A 19,184-nucleotide genomic window follows, 5' to 3' on the forward strand; every position below is an offset into this window, starting at 1 on the left:
GGGATTTGCTCTGAAGTCAGTCATCCATGAACCAAAGTTGAACAGTTTTGCAATGCTTCAATGTGCCTGATGTCAACAATTTACGCAGACTTTATTTAGAGTGTATGACAAATCTACAGGATTCAATGGTGCCTTTTTCACTTTCTGGTTTGCAAAGCACTGCAATATTTGCCTATTTTACCAATTTACTCTGATACTTACACACCAATGGTGGATTCGCTGTTGTGCTTAAGGACACAAGGGGACAGGAAGACACTGGGATTGAATCACCAGCCTTGCAACTAGTGGACAAGCTGCTCTACCAGCTATTGGCCATCAGTTGATAGAGCAACCACTCTCATGCAGCCTAAAAGCACATTGTGTCAGCTATGTAAACCACAACAATAAATAGCAATACCTAAAGGATAAAAAGCTACATTTATTAAGTTTACAGTCACTTTCATTTTGAAATGTCTGCAGAGGCCACTGCACATCTGTTATCATACACTTATAATGTTATCATCCATGAATTCCTGCACACTTCTTGTCGGAATAAGTGATTAAGTTGCCATGCATGTTGACTCAGCAGGCTTGTGTTGTGTTGTCCCAGCTGGTCTGTAGGAGAGTGGGGGGTTTGCAGCCGGAGCTGTGGAGGAGGGGAGCAGACACGGCAGGTCCTGTGTGTCCGGAGAAGCAGCCAGACCGACGTAGACGCTCTGGCTGACTCTCGGTGTGCCCAGGCCGCCCCAGCCAGGAGACAGGCCTGCAACCCTCACAGCTGTCCTCCAGTCTGGAGCACTGGGCCGTGGTCTCAGGTAAGCATGTAACAGAGCAGCTGGTATTTCAGTGTGTTGACACCGATGTAAGCAAGTGAGGGCATATTGCACTTTTCTTACAAAGCCTTAATCCACAGCTGGAAAAAAAACACTCGCCATTCAGCCTGAAGAGCCGTGCACATTGCGTTGTTAAGTGGAACCTGGCTTCGATGGCTTCACCATGTTTTATGACGGTGATCTCAGTGGCTTTAAACTATGAATGTGCCTACCGAGACTGGTGTTTTTGTTCTCACTCCAATTCCTGTACATTGTGTGTGGTGACTTGTCTCGCTGTTAAACCTTTTTAACAGCCATTTTACCCCAAATATCCTGAGCTACATGGCACAAATGGTGTCCAGTTTACTTCCTCCCTGGTTCTCTGTGGCACGGTGCAGTGCGTCACACCTCCATGTTTATTGGATGTAGTGAAACACATTCAGGATTACGATTTAGGCTGCGCCATTAGATGTGTGCCTAGAATCAAAATGAATATTGAGGGAACTGTTGGACTGTCTCAAAGGAATTATGAAAGAAGTAAAGCACAGTAAGTCATTGTGTGGAGTATTGGATATGCTGTATTTTAGATATTCTAAAATATTTTGTGTGCATAGTTGGCTTGTTAAAATCTTTGGCTTGTGACTTTTTTCTACTTTTACATCATGCAGTAATTTTATTTTATGTCAAATCTTGAGTTAATTTTCATAAATACTTCCTTGGCTACCTCTAAAATGGTTAAAACAGTAGTACAAATGTGCTTGAAGAATTGAAAATAATCAGCCAAAATGTTCCTAACAATGTGAACTTGATGTTGGAAAATGTTGAAGCATTTAAATTCATAATGGCCCAGTACACTGTAAAAAAAAGTTTGTTTTTTTTTTTTTTTAACAGTTTTAACTGTAATTTTTAAAAAATCATTTACTCCAATGATTTTTTAAAAATTCTAAAGCATTGTAAAGCATTTTACATAACACATTTTGCCTCCATGTCACCTGACAAAACCCAAACAGGTCCCTGGTCATTTTTGCAGATATTGGAAATAATATTGTAACTCAGCAGTATTTGAACCAGCTAATCCCCCACTGGCAAGGAGAGTTTAGCTTAAAGCATTAAACATCATCAAATGTCAGGATATTGTTTCCTTTTATTTGGCAGTGCTCTCGTAAGTGTGGCAACGGTTTGAAGAAGAGGACAGTGCTGTGTACAAGCACCAACCCAGGTGCCCAGACACTTCCTGACAATGTGTGTGCAGGCCTGCCGAAACCTGCCAGTCAAGAATCCTGCTTCATCAAACGCTGCCAGAAGCAACGCAAGGTCCAGTGGTTCGTCTCCACATGGCAAGAGGTGATTCAACAGCAGCTACTGGCAAAAAATAGGAAAACTTAAATGAAGAAAGCAGTAGTTGTGCACTGCACAAATAGATTTTCAGCTAATGTAAATAACTTCTCTTGCTTTCTTTCCCTTTTTTCCATGTTCAGTGTTCGGTAACGTGTGGTCGGGGCTATCAAACGCGCTTCATCAAGTGTGCAGAGAAAGTATGTTTCCTCGAATACAATAAAATGTCAACTCCTAATTATTATAGGTTCCATATGTTGAAAATCCATTTTCAATCACTGACTTTAATTATGTTTGCATGAAATACATACACTGCTATAGCTTGTGTTAGGTGCTGTGTCATAGTTTTTATGCATTTTTAAAATGTTTTTTATGATAAAGGACACTGCAGGAAAATACAGAGAACTTGCTGCCAAGAAGTGCCACCATGTTCCCAAACCCACCGTGGAGCTCCAGAAGCCCTGCATCCTGGCCGAATGTCCCGTCCGCACAACCCCACCGGTCCACCGATGGAGGACGCATCAACGCACACATCCAACTCAGCCCCAACCTCATCCTCCGCCTCGACCAGGGTGGCACTCGTCTCCGTGGTCTCAGGTATGTTCACAAACACAAGATTACACAGCTGACCTGTTCAAGAAGTGCCGCATCACATTTTGCAGAGGCACTTTGTAAATTGTGATATACAGTATGTGTTGTATGAGAGTTATGGTGTCCATCATTAGTCTTTGTTTCTGCATACTCCACAGTGCACAGTGACATGTGGAGGAGGAGTTCAGGCCAGGACGGTCCAGTGTCTCCTCCAGGGGAAACCATCTCCTGGCTGTTCCCTCAATCTTAAACCTCCCATGTCTCAGGCCTGCAACACCAACTTTTGTCCACAACCTGAGAAGAAAGGTACCGACGCTCTACACAATGTAGTCTGAACACAACTCTCATAAAATCATTTGTCAGAATTTAAACAAGCTTTCATTTATTGCCTATTTTCTTCCACAGACCTTGCATGTAGGGATTATTTCAACTGGTGCTACCTGGTGCCTCAGCACGGAGTCTGCAACCACAAGTTCTACGGCAAGCAGTGCTGCCAGTCTTGCTCAAATTCAAACCTATAATTTTATGAAGTGACTAAGTCTGGAATACAGACAGATAGGTGGCTAGATAGTCAACAGACTGTATTTGATGTCCATGCTTGAAAAGACGTGTTTTTGTTTGAAGCGTGTGGCAAGCACTGAAAAACAAAGTACGTTTCAATGGAAGTGCAAGAGAGTTGCCGTGCCCTTTGTTCTCCCTGCGATGCCGGACATCTGGATACAAGAACTTGATGCTGACGGCATCACACAGGAATGTGATCAGGACAGAATAAATAAAGAAGAGAATAATGAGGAGGAACTAGCAAAATTGGAATCTTGATTAAAGCCAATAGGACTGACATGTCTGAAAGAAACTGAAAGCCTGAAAAAGCCCAGCTTTGTTTATATACTGTAAGTGAACAGATCTATACCCAGGACACCAGCATCTCCAGCCAGCCAAAGGCCACTGATGGCAAACCAACAGAGAGAAACTGTTGATGAGGTTTCAAGCACAACATGTGATACACCCTGGTCTGTGTTGCAGCTCTTCATGAATTGCTAATCTGGGGACTGGTTATGAAAAGGGATGTTTCAAAGAAGTAATTACGTAGATATAATTTTACCCAGAGCTCGATTAAAAACGGGTCACTCAGAATGGATTTCCTCAATAGCTGGACAAGAGCAGCTGGCTCTGTCCTGTCATTTAAGAGACAAAAAGGAAAGAAATTATTCATACACGAGAGAACTATTCAGAGATGAAGCTGTCTGTGTGAACCGGCCTTCATACTCACTGGTGCTACAACTTTGTCACACTGATTTCACCAAATCAATGTGAAGTCCTCAAGTTTCAGGAATGAACAAATTAATTATGTGACCCATGTACAGTATTGTTTGTTTTATTTATTGGCTTTAGAATACAGCGTTGCTGGAAGACTGTATTAATAAGCATTACAAATATGTCCTTTTATTACTCCACCCTAAACCCATTACTTTGATATTTTGTATTATGTTTCATTACATCCTGACAAACTGCACCTTTTAATGCAAAAGAGTTATTTGACTTTGAAAAACAGAAGTCTGAAAAAAACTTGTCAAGTTGAAATCTTTATCAGTAACAATCCATATGAGCATGTTGTTTAAAAAAGTCACTGGTCCACATTTTATTACTTTACATTATCATAAAAGACAGTCATGCATTGCATTCATCGATGTGGCACAAAAATGCATTACATATCAATTATGGTTTGAAAGCACTGATGGATAATGGCTAATACTATTACAATGTTTTTTATATATATATGTCGTGACAGCAACTCAGTTGTAGCATGAGTCTGGTTTGAGTCCTTTTAGCTGTAAGTCTGACTTAATTTCATCTTCCAGGTGGTAGAAACTTTTAAACTCTCTATGGATTCTTGTGAAGTGGAAAAAGGCTCGGGAAGGAAACTTGATCACCTCCGTCATATTTTTTGGCTGAAGTCTACAACCGGGCATGTTGCTGTCATCGTGCCCTGACAAAAGATTTGCCTTTCAGCATATTATTAACATCACTATTGTCATTGTTGCCCGTTTTCACCTCCACAACAGCAGGGACTCGACTGTTCTTTTGTATTTCTGTGGCTTTGTAACTTTCACATGTAACAGCTGTAATGTATGTTTGTAAATTTAAACATACCTCCATAAGTACAGTGTTTCCTTCTATTTATTGTCTTTCTTTCCAGTATATGCACAATTATACAGTTTATCTCTATTTAACGTACATTAACCCCCACCCCCCTATATTCCTTTGTTTGCTTTAAGATCTCACCAAGCCAGGTTACTAATTACCCTATGAATTAAAACAAAATTCTCAAGCAGTGCTATTGTTTCGTTTGGAATAAACTCCGAAATACTCTGAAGGAATCCACTGATGAGACAGAATCAAAACAGTTAAGTCATGAGCCATAAAACTAAATATTGAGCTAAAAAGACTAAAACATTGAGGGGAGAGTGTGCAGTTCCACCACCTTTCACCTAATATGAAAAGCATTTAGCAGTCACAGTCATCTGATATGATTTTCCTGCTAATGGTGTTTTGTTTTTTTTTATGTGTCTGAACCCAGCTCAAATGCACCAGGGTTCAAGATAGATACATAGATAGATAGATAGACAGATAGACAGAACCTTTATTGATCCCACAGTTCTTTCACTGTGCACATTATATGTCGTATCACAACATAATTCATAAGACAGCAGGCCTATTGCTAAGATCTGGGTTTCTGCATGCAACGGAGAGGAGCACATATGCCATGTAGGATCCTGGCTAACGGTAATGCCAATGTGGTATTAGCCATTTCAACACCTATGACATATGGTGTCTGGGCTTTCCTCTTTAGTCATTTCTCAACAAGTCAAGGAGACACAGATTCCCAAAACAAAATAACCATTGTCATATTCTGGGGCACAGCCCTACGGACTACAGATGAAGAGCGAGGGAGGAAAGAAGAAGAGTGTGAGAAGAAATATGGGAGACTATTGGTGGTGTCACAGAAAAATGCTGTGAGAAAGAGGGCGAATAAGCCAGAGGGAGAGGTGGGTATAAAGAGAAAAAAGGGGTTTTCATCCTTGTCAGCCACCTCTCTGTAGTCGATTTATAGCTTTACTAGAGAGCCAGCTCTGGGCACTGCTCTACTCTGTCTGTGTAGACACTGAGCTACTGAGTAAATGTAGGCCACAGCTACGGCGGGGTTTTTTCACAAGCAAATGTCTGCAAGATTTTCAAAGATTTAAAAACTGTTTTATTAATCAATGACAGTTTGCTGACAAAAGCAACACCACACACAATCAGACACATACGCTCCCTCTAAGTCTGTGGAATGCACTGTCATCAGCCACTTTGCACCCCAGTGAAGTCTCAGAGGAGGAGAGAAAAGTCGCATTTCTGTGATCAAAATGTTGAAATCATGTAACCACATCCTCAAAAATGACTGGTAATATTAAATACCAGCAGTGGTTTAGCAAGACACTTCTAGAGGACCTTCAAAACAATCATTTACTGGTTTAGTGGGATGTAGTTTGACTTACATTAAGCAGTAAATTAATTTCTCGGCTTAACAGAAAAAAAATAGGAGAAAATCCAACCATTCAAGAAGAAAGGGATAAAGAGGATGAAGCATTTTGTTTACATAATGATAGTGATCCGACAAAGGCTTCTTGTAGATAACAAAAGGTGATGGAGACAATTGGAAATGTAACCTCACTCATGTCAGGTAACAGAGGAGATTATCTGTCAATGACAGGCAGGAAGAGAGGGAGCTTGCACAATGTTGCCCTTTCCACTTTAAAAAAACTATGCTATCTCTGACTGCATCTGTTTGCAGAGAGTTGGCTCTTTAGCCTCAAGGCTATGCTCCGAAGGTTCATCTGAAGTTACAGGGTTATTATCTTTCCATCAGGATGCACCTACAGCAATCCCAGCACCTTTAGTTATTTCCTTTCAGCCACTGGAATTAAAACTGATACAGTATTGAGAAGAATTGTTTAGCACAACCTTTTATTTGAAAATATTTAAAATAAGGAATGGCAAATGAATTACTGAGTCTATCCAGTTGTTTTTATGAGCACTGAAGTGCAATAAACCAAGTCTAGTGCAGTTATACAGCTGGTTAGAGGCAAAACCACCTCAGTTTGTCCTTGATCTCAAACACAATGTCAAGAATCTGCATGGATATTCCATGCAACAAGGGCTCAGTGTGAAAGCACAAAAACACAGCTCAGCTCATGACAGTGTTACTAAGACAGGTTACACCATACAAGTGGAAAATGGACATTCTACACACACGCACATATATATATGTATACTACTATTAGGTGACTGTGTATTTTGTTTTTGTTGTGTTTGCATATCTAACTTAATGGTTTTAGTCATTCATTACTGTACTCAACAGAAGTAGTTGTACAGAAATGTGTGTGTGCATATGCGTGTGTGCGGAGACTGTGTAAGAGCAAAAAGGACATTGAAACTGTTACTAGTACAACAGCACCCTCTTCTGACAAAACACAGATGTTTAAAAATGTAAAAAGTAATTGTACACGTTGGGCCAAAAAACAAAAGCAGGCCACAGATTACTTTCTACATTTTTCTACATTTTTACAAGAATCATTTTGGAGTTTGCTGCTCATGCAAAGCGCATGATTACGAGCTATAATTAGTAACTGGATGAAGGCAAACAGCAACGTCAGCTTCGTTTAAATAAAAGTACAATTGTTGTAAAGATAACGCAAAAGGAGTTCCCTGACCGGGAATCGAACCCGGGCCGCGGCGGTGAGAGCGCCGAATCCTAACCACTAGACCACCAGGGAGTCGTATGGGTTACAGCATCACATCTACACCTAAAGGAATCACAACGACACAGGAAGAGCACAATTAGTCATGTCATCTCTTAACTATCCCAAACCAAACTTTGTTACGTTCATTCCTCAACAAGTTTAAGCACCAATTGTTCTAGTCAGTTTGTCTAATTAAAGACAGATATTTAAAGACGGGCTGCACAGTGGAGTAGTGGTTAGCACTTTGGCCTTGCAGCGAGAAGATCCCTGGTTCGCGTCCCGGCTTTCCCGGGATCTTTCTGCATGGAGTTTGCATGTTCTCCCTGTGCATGCGTGGGTTTTCTCCGGGTTCTCCGGCTTCCTCCCACAGTCCAAAAATATGCTGAGGTTAATTGATTATTCTAAATTGCCTGTAGGTGTGAATGTGAGAGTGCTTGTTTGTCTGTATATGTAGCCCTGCGACAGACTGGTGACCTGTCTAGGGTGTCCCCTGCCTTCGCCCGAGTCAGCTGGGATAGGCTCCAGCTCCCCCCCGCGACCCTAGTGAGGATTAAGCGGTGTATAGATAATGGATGGATGGATGGATGGATATTTAAAAACTGTCTAAAATCGCTCTATTTCTTCATAATGCATGCACTACTGAACACTATAATGGAGAAAAGCAGAAAGAATACTTCTGTTTCATTCGTTCCACCGTGCTGACGCGTTTAGCCCATTTGTCCAGCAGGTGTCGCCATTTTTGACTCAAAACGTCTCGATACTAAGGACGATTTCTACTACATCGCAATAATTCCTCCAGAAATCTTCGTTACCACTGTTAGCAAACTATCAGCAAAGTTTAGTGGATTATCTCTAAACGAAACGGTTGTAAGGGCCTGGTTGGACACACGCTGGAGCGCATGCGCATTAGCAGTGCACCACAATGAAATGCCTGAAGGAAAATCCGACTGCGTGCGAAAATTATATCCAGGCCTAAAAGAAAATTATTGTTTGTTTGAACGGATGGGTCATTCATATCCAATTACATACATATACGAATCTGAATATATTCGAATAATAAATATTGTATTAATAATTGTTTGATTTCAGATTTACCGGCATTTCGCAGACCTCCCTATGGGGGGAGGCGGGTCCTGACTGGGGTCCTTGATCAACGTGGGAGACGCGAAAATGTGAAGTTGTTTTGAACTTGCCTGGAATTTGTGACACTGAGACACGGTTGTTTCTGTACAAGATAAATAACGGCTGTGTGGGTTTATTTCGGTGGAATTGGTCTTACCATGATGCCAGGAGACAGTCAGGCCAAAACGGTTGCAATCGCCGCAGACGCGACGGTTGGAAACTGTCAAAACTGTTCTGTTTTGCACCAGGTCAGACGATATTTATGGCAATGAAAACATTAGGTTTCATATTTAAAGACTGGGTATAAATAGTGTGCAGTGATTGCGACACTATGGCTTGTTGTGTTATTATCTTATTGGTTCAAGTTAACGACTTGGTCATTATGTGTTAATGTTTGTTTTGTTTTTGTCTGAACGCAGAGCCTGACAGAATATGTGTCGTCATTTCTGGCACTGAAACAGAAGATAACGGTTTCGGAGTGAGTATAAACGAATAATAATTTCCATGGTAACGCGTCTCAACATAGAGAAACTGCTGTTATCCAGTTGTGAAAATAGTCGGATACTATTAACGCTTTACTTTGAAACATTCAAGACGCTAACAGAGCTACAGCATTTGGATTTGCACTGAGATTGGTACAGATATCAACTGTAAGCGAACTTGATAAATGTATAATTTATAATCATTGTGCATCCGAATTAGGAATTTATTCCCAAACGTGTCTTAATGTGCTTTCTGTGTCCTAGCCAAACACTTCCGGCTAATGGGTAAACATTAGTTTTATTCTTTTTCACTGTGTAATTTAGATTTAGTTTTTCACTAAATATAGTAATAAATTGAATACAGTGACTGATTAAATGTTACATTATGTGAAAGATTCTGTAGCTGTTTCCCCATTTAGATGCCATGATAAACGGTTGGAGTATTAATGTACCTGAATATGTTAAAACATAATCTAAACTGGTTCACATTTCTGAAAACTGTCAACTGACAGCATGTGTGCATCGTACTTGTCTAGACCTTGTTTACTTACGAGAATTAGCTGTGCACAGACTAAACAGCTATAATATGTCTATGATCTGTAAACCTAGGTAATAATAATAATAATACATATAATACAATTTTTAATTTTGCATGCAGCCGGATTAACTCATTCACGTTCTCAACATCTTTCATGCAGTGACACAATCAGGCTTCAACAACAGCTGGAAGAGCTGCAGATCCGGTTGGTTACTTTGGAGAAAAAGACTGCCGATTATGAATCTGTGCAAGCAGAACTGGAGGAAAAGAGGGTAGGTTGTTTCTCTGTGGAATCCAGTTTGAATAATATTATTATGACAAATTATAATAGGGATCTGCATCTTAATATAATTCCCATACATAAACCCCACTTATCTCTTTATTCCTTTGCCTAAACTTTGCTATTTTTTGTGATGCTATGCTGATATTCTGAGTGTGTTTGTGTTTATGTTTATTAGGGTGCTCTTAAGGCCTATGGGCAGCTGTCTGAAGAGATGGAGAAACTGAAACAGGAAAACAACAAGACAATAGCAGAGTAAGTGATGGTTCCAATCATAATCCTGACAGTGCAGATAATTGTGGGGTTTGTGGTTAAATGTTAAATAACATTTTCTGTGTCTTTCAGGAATAAGAAGCTTGAAGAGCAGCTGAAAAATGTGAAAGGTACTTTGCATTCTCACGCTCTACATTTTAATTGGGAAGACTTGGATATTTGTGAATCATAATGTGTTGAAAGGTGTTAGAAGCTTATCTCATTTTGTTTTGTAATTATCTGTAAAACAATCTTAGATGTGACAGAAACACAGTCACTTGAAAATGCACAGCTGAAGAGGGAAAAGACTGATGTGGAGAATGATCTGCTAAAAACACAGGTAAGCAACTTAATGTACAATACTCTCACAATTGACCAAAAAAGAAGATTATTCTGAAGAGCTTGTCTAACCTGCTAACATTCAGGTTAGTAAATTGTACGTTATTATTTTCACCTCTTCAGGCGTCTTTGAAGAAGTCCCAGGCACAAGCAGATCAAGTTGAAAAGTTGTTGGAGGAGAATGCCAACCTAACAAGCATGTAAGAATTTGCACTTGCTTTAAAAATATGTATTTATGCATATTAACATATATATTATAGTTTTTTCGTGTTGCTTTTTTAATTGGGTAGTAAAGGTTGGAATGTGCTTCTATCTTGTTGTAGCTTTGTTTCATGCAATGTTATTGCTGTTTCATGATTACTCATAGTTTGTTCTCTCTTTTAAGAAAGTCTTCTAAGCAAATTGTGCTAAAAGGTTCCATGTTGTTTTCTCATCAACAGAAAAGACAACCTTGAAAATAAAGTGAGAGTGCTTGAAGGTTAGTGTTAAAAACAGATTTTACTCAATATGAAGCTTGATATGTTCATATGGATGTGTTCAATCTGTGTTATGTCAATGCTTGTTTGATGGCTTAATTGTGTTTTCTTTGATCTCATTACAGAATCAGTTTGCAAACAGAATTATCAAATATCTCAACTGGCCAAAGAGAAGACCCTGCTAGAGAGAAATATTAATGATCTCCAGGTGCAGTAATGTTCTACATGAACAGCAAATTGACCAATGTTTTTTTTAACACCATTGAACTGACTTTCCCCTGTGTGTAATGTCAATTCTTGTTTTTAGGTGCGACTGATGAGACTGGAAAGAGAAAGGAGTAAAGGTAAAAATTAAAAAAAAGTTTATTTCCTGTTAAAGTTTATCTTGTTTCTCGAAGAAGCCTGAAATAGCTAAAATTCTTCAAAATTATCATTTTAAAATCCATTTGATTACATAATTTTAAGAGTATAAGTGGAAAAACATTTACCCATATAATCCAGTTAATTTGACCTATTCAATGTCTTTCTCAACAACAGATTCTGCTCCTGACTTAAAATATAATTTGCATTTTAACAATGTCTATATTATTTCTCAAGAATGTAGGAGCACAACAACTCAAACAAGTGCACCCGCAGAGCCTAAAGTTGACAAAGGTATGCAGCTCATTTCACCTCTTATTTACATTAATTTGACAAGCTAAACACATGCATTAAAAGTAAAAGCAGATCGATTTTTACTTTTTCATTGTACGAATGCTTTGTTTGTGTTTTTCAGAAAAGGTGCGGATGCTGCTAGAAAATTTATGGGCATGTGTGGAACCAGAGCAGGAACAGTCGGCAAACCTGTTGCACATTCCAGGTAAGGCCACATTAGCCCTCGTGTGTATTTGTGGATTGCTGTCGACATAACACCAGCGAATTTTGATCTTTCAGTTTGTATTTTTTGTCAGTTTTACATATTTTACATGTATGAAATTGTCTTTTATTCTTTTAATTTCAGAGTCCAGTTGCAAGCAAGTTCTTCCTTCCTCTCCACAAAACAGACTGAAATCTCATATTAGTAAAACGTCCCCATCTGCTTCTCACAAGCTCAGTGGTTACCATAGTGACCACATACAGCCGAAACCCACTTACACACAGGTAAAACCAATTCCTGCCATCAGAAACCAAGAATCTCCTCAGTGCTCAAGTGACAAGAAGCAAAAAGCCAGTTTGAAAAAGGGCAAGCAGTCGTCCAAAGAACACATAACAGATGATTCATCTTCTGACATGAGCAGCCCTGAAATATCTATTGAAGAGATAATGGAATTCTTTAAACCCCCGCTTCCCTGCATATCACCACTACCAGATTCGGTGAGAATTATATATATTTGATAATGTGTTTTTGTTGTTGACTACGTGCAGCTTTACTTGTGTATATTTGTAATGTTAAGCCAGTGCTTTGCATTTATGCAGCATATCTATGCTGCCAGAATTGTAACAAATAGTTGAATGAAAAGTCATTGAAGATATAATGAGAAAATCACTTTCCAAAAAGTGTGTTCGTGTCGCCCACTAATCAAATCCAAAGTCCAAATGTTCCATGTATCATTCGCTATTTTATTGTGTTTTTGAAGAATATTTTTATTAAGGCAGGAGTTTGGTTAACCTAGTCATTCTCACACCATAGTGCAGTGATTTTTCAGAACTTTGATTCTTGCTTTCTCATTTCTTTCAGGACACCGACATGGAGATGGAATCTTTTGAGGTGGGTGATGGAAAAACGGAAAATCATCCTAAACTCTCTGAGGATTCTCCTGTTAAACAAGAGGAGTCCGTACACATCATGTCAGTGTTGAGCCAAGACAGTCCAAAATCTTCTGTTCTTGAGACGGAGAAGAATTTGGACTTGCCAGTGGTCATAACACAGGAAAGGGGACTTGGGTCTAAAGAAATAGACTCCAATGGATTAAGTGACAGTGCTAAAATTCAGGACAAATCCAATGCGGATAATGCAAAAATAGATCATCAAGAAGATCAGCTAACTCAGCCGCAGTCAGCATTTATGCATTTAGCATCTGCATCAGCATCATTGTCTTCATGTTCTTCTCCATCAGTTATAGCAGTTTCGGTTGAAATTGCTTCATTAACTACTGAAAGTCCGGAAAAGGTAAACAAAGATCAGGAGACTACAATAATGATGGATGTTGACACAAACCCCAGTGATGTTCCTGATGCCAAAACAGTCGCTCCTAATGGTGCAGAGTCACCCAGAGGAGAGGATGCTACTGTCACATTAGAAGAAGGAGGAGATATGCAGCCTGTTCCTTCCTCAACATTTGTTGAACCTGTGAAAGAAGCTACGTTTGCAAATCCTGAAAACAGCTCAGAAGCTGAAAACAGTACTCAGGTTTCATGTTGTTTAGGACAAGGCAGTCAGGATGCAATTGCATTTAAACTCCAGGAGAACACAGAGTCTCCCTGCAAGGACTCAGAAATGCAAGAAAGTACCCAAAGTAGCAGTGACAACAACACTAGTGTTTCCAATAAAACCCATAAAGAGAGGCTTGAAATTGATGCGCCCATTGAGCTTCTTAAGAAGGAAGATGGGAACGCAGCACAAGTTAAAGGAGGAATTGATGAAGCGACTTCACCACTGAAGACAAATGGTGACAGTAAACCTCTGCCTCCTGAGAAGTCTCCAGTGTTAAAGAACCAACATGACGAGTTACAAGACGACCAGAATTATGGTCAGCCATGTGTTGACATAGAGACAATAAACAGCGAAATACTGGATGATAGCAGGCATTCCCTTTCAGACTCTGAAGTAACAAATACTGTCAACTGTCAGGCTTTTGAAGAAAACGTACATTCTCTTTGCAGGCAGTTGAGTCCTGCATGTCTGCTACCTACTGTAAAACTGCGGTCTATGGAAAGTTCCCGAAACCCAGGAAAACTGAGTCCTAATGTAAACACAGAACAGATTTCAACGAACAAAAAAGCTCCTGTTTCCAATTTATTGGAAGAAGAAAAGGCTGTCGTCAGCGACTTCCCTCAAGACAGAATAGACACAGGTAACACTACCTCATTCATTCAGAATGCTGCTGCCACAAAAGATACTGTGCCTTGTACAGAAGTGTCTGAAGAACTAAGTCCAGATATGATCAGAGAGGCAAAATCTAGATCCGCACCTAGTTCAGCTGCAAGTCAAAACCCAGAGTGTTTAGGCCATGTTCTCTCTGAAATGGGTCCTCCCCTTCCTCCTGTCCTCACCCCTCTGAACACACCTCCAAAGACAGGAAAATCGATCAGCCCAAGGCAGGCTATTGGGAAAATCTTGTTTCCCTCACCCATGGACAGACTGGCTTCCCCTGCCACTCCTGTTGAGTCCCACAGCAGTCAGAAGTTGAGTTCATTATCCCTCAACAGCCCAGTTCCTCCAAATGGAGTCCCATCATCTCCACTTCAGTTCGGCTCTGCTACTCCAAAACATGCTGTCCCAGTCCCCGGTCGTCTGCCTGTGACAGCAATGAATTCTTCACCGTCATCATCTACCAGTCCATCTCAGGAGAACTCCATGAGGATTCTTGACACCATGTACCCAGAACTCTCTGCCCGTGCCCGGACTCTGAGCATTCTCAGAGGCAACGTCAGTCTCAGCATTTGTTCATCAGAGACTGGAGCATTACCCACAACGACAGACAGTCAGAAGTCAAGCTTTAAAACTATCAACTCCACCTCAACAGCCTTCACAAAGACCGATACAAGGGGAGAAAAAAGACCAGCTGCAGGTTTGTCGCAGCCAAAGAGCAGCAAATGTCTCAGGCTTGATAGCAGCTCTCCCGCTGTTACTCGCAAGCAGGTTTTATCCTTTTCCTCAAGCAGTGGAGACGAGACCACTCCACTGCAGACTGTGAGGCTTGAAAATACGACACCATCTCCATCCATGAGAGCTGAAGAACCTGCAGAGCAAAATCTCATCGTTAACGCTTTAAAGAAAATTGAAAAACAATGCTTTGATCTGCTGCCGGTGGTCCAGAGCCACCTGTATGTCGGAAACATGCCCAAAAAGCCTGTCCTGAGAGATGAGGAGAAGGAGGTCATCTCTGAGATTTGCCACAGCAGCTTGGTTAGTATAATTTTATAATGAATTTTATTGTGTGTGTATATATGGGAGAGAAACTGACATTTCTAGGTGATGTTGGTTGAGTTATTTGCTACAAGTTGAAAAGACATTAGTCTCACATGCATTATTAAACCAAACTAAAGGAGTAAACATGCCTAATCATGTTGTATTAATGACAAGGTTGAACTTCAAGACTTAAGGCACTAACTTGCAAAACTACTTGCCTTTAATATAATATGAATTTCCAGAATATTATTTAACATCTCATAGTGCTGTTCATTTTCTATTCATCTGTGAAAATTACTGGAAATTCTCTGTCTCCATGTCTTTTCATGACCAGATAAATTGTCCACGGAAACCAATGAGTGAGAGAATCTATTTAGTACATTTCATTAGGCCTGCACTGTTCTGCTGCAACCAAAAAAGTGTGTTCACATAGACAGAATTGGCTTATTTCCATTTGTGCATTGTACCAAACTGAGTATCTTTCATCTTTGTTAACTTTCTGCTCTGGTATAGCTAAAAATAATAGAAGTATGTCAGGAGGAAAAGTCTTTGTATTGAGACAGTAGTGTGTGAATGAAACAGCACTGGTTCAGTTCAGGTAAAGAAGTGATTCTCATGTATATTATCATTATTATAAGTACAAATCACTGTCAATGGTTGGTTGTTTTTTAGTGTGAAAATGGTTTTATGCACATGTGTTCATGTTTTCTCTCTTTTCTCTTCAGTACAATGCAGATGACATGATTTCAGCCATCCAGCACAAACTGAAAGTTGAAAGAAAGGAGCTGAGCAGAAACTACATGCAGGCCCTCTGCAGAGTCTACACAGGGATCTGCAGACAGAAGAGGGACCGGGACAAGGTTCACATTCTGGCCTACAGCATTCTCACAGAAGGTTAGCACATTATCTCATACTGTCTTCCTCAAAAGACTTTGCATACCTTTGTTACCCCGACTTGACAGTTATTTTTTTGGTTTTCTCTTTCACCTGAAAGTAGAAAAACAGTGCAAGTTTTACTGAGATGGACCAAGACCCATAATATTGCATAGTTAGTAGTTATTGAACAATCAAATTGAAATTAGCGAAATTATCAAAGCACCTTCTCCCATGTTACCACCTCACACCTTGTCATTATCACTAGAGCTTAGTCATATTAATCTCTGTTGTTGTTTTATCTCTGCCTTCCTGTCTGCAGATTTTCCAGATGCTGCTAAACTAGTTTTGTTCATGGTGACAACATGGCCGACAGTTCTGTCACACAGCAGCTCTCTGTGTCGGGCCATTCACACCGTCACCAAACTGAAAGCAGAGGAAGGGATTCTCAGCTGCCTTTCCATGTTCCTGGACTGGGAAAAGGTATTTTTATAAGTTCTACAGTTGTCACAGTATTTAACTGCATAATAATAATCTTGGGCTCAAACTGCAATATCCTCGATTCATTTCCTTTTATCTCTCCACAGTGTGCTATCTAAGCACATAAAGGCATGAATATCAATTGATAATGTACTTAAAAATGTGTTTTATAAATGTTTATGGGCCTTTTCGCTTTGAGCACCAGTTAATTTCTAACCTGTGTGACCATAGGCCTGAGTCAGTTAAATGTTTTTATCCCATCATCTCCTCCTGCCCATCTTTCCTATCAATGTTTGCTCAGATTAAGCAGAGTGCACCCTCTAATACCTCATCTTCCTGTATCGCTGCAGAGTCCTCCCCATGACATTGACCAGCTGATCTCCAGAACTCTGTCTGAGATCCGCTCAGGGTCAAATCTCTCCTTCACAAAACACAGTCGGTATGGCGACGACTTGGGAGGTGCATCCTGGGAACACGTCTTCACGCTGCAATTACTTTGTTCACACAAGAAGTGGAAATGGACCTATGAAAATGTGATGGGGTATGTTATTTTGTAAGACATGAATCTGCAGTGATTAATGCTGTAATTTAACTCGTTGTCTTCCAAATATATAAATATCAATGTGAAACGTGTAACCAAGAGGTCTGTGTGTCTTTGCAGCAAGGAGTTGTGGCCTTTAATGAATTCTTGGGTAGCACAGCCAAGAAGTCAACAAGAACCCATCTCTGATGTGACAGTCGCCACTGTGCTCCGACTCATCGGTCAGTTGTTTTGTTATTTTATTCAGATTTTTAAAAAGCCTGACGTGTAAGTTGTGGAGAATTAATAGTCTTTTTGTTTTAAATAGGACGCCTCGGTCAAGTGGGGTTTAAAGAGAGATGTGTCTCCTCTGTGTTGACTGTTGCCAACGTCATCAACACGTTTGGTCAACAGGGACACACTGAAGGTATGAGATGTGATTGATTCGGTTTGGCTGTAACTAGTAACCAGCATCTGTTTTGTGCTGAGAGGGCTGCCAGTTTTCAACACACATGCCTTTCACTGAACACAGCTGTTTAAACATATGTTATCTTTTTAATGTATATGCACGCTTTTATTTACCTGTGTGCATTCAGACCAGATCCATATCTCACACAAGCCACATTTGTGTTTATTCATAATCAGAATTGTCTTTATTGACAGTAAGAAGAAGTAAGATACCAAATACAGGAAATTTGTTGGTATTTTGCTGCACAACAATGACATCGCAAGAGAAAGCTAAACCAAGTACTGCAATTCAGCAAATATATATTTATACCATACCATGCATGCATACAAATTATAGGGTCTAAGAATGCTCTAGAACATGGTGAAATCACTGGGACCATTTGAAATGTAAAGATTTGTGAAAATTTCAAGGGGTATGAACTATTTTCATTGTGGCTTTTTTATTGAAAATGTTAAAGAAATGTGGAAAAATATTTGTTATAATTATTATTATCATCGCTTGCACAGTGTCTTACCATATTTGATCACGTGTGTGTAATTTTCAGCCTGAAAGAACTTTTTGATCAAATAGAAACTGATTGTAAATCCAAATTTGGCGTGGCTGTGAAGAATCTGGGCTTCATTGTAAGGAAAATATATAATATACCCAAGGAATATGTAAAATGTCTGGTTGTTTTTTGGTTTTTTTTTTGTTTTTTAAAGGAGTTGTACATTAAAGAAAAGCACATTTAATGTTTTGACTCCAGACGTCAAAGAGAGGTGGCCCACCTGCAGATGGATTTGCATTAAGAATATTGATCATATTGTGTCTCTGACTGCAGGTCTGCCATGGGAGGTCCAGTTAGCAGCCATCTACTGCATCCACGATCTCTCTCCCTGCGACCCCAAGCAAGCCCTGGCTGCCCTGGCAGCTTGGAGAGGAGACATGTCTCACAGCGTCCCTCCTGCTGTCACCAGCTGCATTAACCAGTTAGCCTCCGTCTGCAGGCAGGTCAAAGCTGAAAATGTGCAAACTGACACAAAACAGGTACATACACCATCAGGTACCTATTTTAAATGAAATACAAGTACCTTAATGTTGATTTTAACTTGCAGACTTACAGCCTATGATCAAGTAGTTCAACATTTAAGCTCTTAAACAAACGCAAATAAGCTCCTGCTTAGTATTATGGGGTGTTTGGAGGTTCATTTTAACTGAATTAACTGAATTATTGAAGTCTACATCAGGGTTAATAAATGTCTGATTTTTGTCTTCTTATGTGCACTTCTGAATCTGAAATGTTCTCCAATTTTGCAGCAAACAATACCTCAATTTTTAATGAAGAAAAATAAAATTTGGTTTCTTAGTATTTGAGTCCACAGCACCCTGTAATAAACTAAACCTGTTGCCTCTCTGCTGGGCTCATGAAATGCTGTAAATACTGTAAAATGTGTACATGTGCTGCTGTAAATATGTGGTATCAATGTTTGCATTCATGAAAAATAAGCTGCCAAATGTTTGGTTGTAAATGTTTTGTACAGTTCAAAACTTAAGAGGTTCTAGTTTTTTTTCTAATTAAAATATCCACATGTTGAGTGAAATCATGTGTGTTGTGTTGTAGTTTCTGTCTCCTTTTACAAAACCATGAATTGCCTTAGGGAATGTTGTGTTTTGATATAATATTAGTATGTTTTGTTTTTAATTAAAACTGAAAGACTTCTGACAGAAACAGACGCTGCTTGTACCCACAGACTGAATGTTT

The 19,184-nt window shown here is 39.7% G+C and overlaps 2 protein-coding genes and 1 non-coding gene across 3 annotated transcripts in view; 2 read left to right on the forward strand and 1 right to left on the reverse strand.

Annotated features, from left to right (window-relative positions):
- LOC111573421 (A disintegrin and metalloproteinase with thrombospondin motifs 16) overlaps nt 1-5,049 on the forward strand; it is a 53,817-nt gene extending 48,768 nt beyond the window's left edge. The window contains exons 19-24 of the mRNA XM_023277567.3: nt 590-794; nt 1,947-2,135; nt 2,270-2,326; nt 2,508-2,723; nt 2,876-3,023; nt 3,123-5,049. Coding sequence (XP_023133335.2) covers nt 590-794; nt 1,947-2,135; nt 2,270-2,326; nt 2,508-2,723; nt 2,876-3,023; nt 3,123-3,238 — 931 coding nt within the window. The 3' untranslated portion in view covers nt 3,239-5,049. The remainder of the gene's footprint in view (nt 1-589; nt 795-1,946; nt 2,136-2,269; nt 2,327-2,507; nt 2,724-2,875; nt 3,024-3,122) is intronic.
- A 2,413-nt stretch (nt 5,050-7,462) lies between these two features.
- On the reverse strand, nt 7,463-7,534 carry trnae-cuc (transfer RNA glutamic acid (anticodon CUC)). The gene has a single exon. It is a non-coding gene; the product is annotated as a tRNA-Glu (tRNA).
- A 1,121-nt stretch (nt 7,535-8,655) lies between these two features.
- Nucleotides 8,656-19,026, forward strand: ice1 (KIAA0947-like (H. sapiens)). The gene is made up of 20 exons (XM_023277591.3): nt 8,656-8,871; nt 9,043-9,101; nt 9,804-9,915; nt 10,102-10,178; nt 10,269-10,306; nt 10,433-10,515; nt 10,638-10,714; nt 10,955-10,992; nt 11,116-11,198; nt 11,298-11,334; nt 11,588-11,644; nt 11,766-11,849; nt 11,991-12,343; nt 12,708-15,098; nt 15,827-15,995; nt 16,297-16,457; nt 16,805-16,995; nt 17,116-17,216; nt 17,303-17,401; nt 18,264-19,026. The coding sequence occupies exons 1-20, from the start codon at nt 8,782-8,784 to the stop codon at nt 18,500-18,502; spliced, it is 4,539 nt and encodes a 1,512-aa protein (XP_023133359.2). The 5' UTR covers nt 8,656-8,781; the 3' UTR covers nt 18,503-19,026.
- Nucleotides 19,027-19,184: the final 158 nt, after the last annotated feature.

The sequence above is a fragment of the Amphiprion ocellaris genome, chromosome 9, assembly GCF_022539595.1.
Source record: "Amphiprion ocellaris isolate individual 3 ecotype Okinawa chromosome 9, ASM2253959v1, whole genome shotgun sequence".
NCBI lineage: Eukaryota > Metazoa > Chordata > Actinopteri > Pomacentridae > Amphiprion > Amphiprion ocellaris.

Excerpts from the sequence above, each read along its gene's own strand:
- ice1 (XM_023277591.3), top strand. The coding sequence starts at position 8,782 with ATGATGCCAGGAGACAGTCAGGCCAAAACGGTTGCAATCGCCGCAGAC. Across the intron at positions 11,645-11,765 it reads AGAGCCTAAAGTTGACAAAG|AAAAGGTGCGGATGCTGCTA; the intron begins GTATGCAGCTCA and ends TGTGTTTTTCAG. Across the intron at positions 15,099-15,826 it reads AGATTTGCCACAGCAGCTTG|TACAATGCAGATGACATGAT; the intron begins GTTAGTATAATT and ends TTTTCTCTTCAG.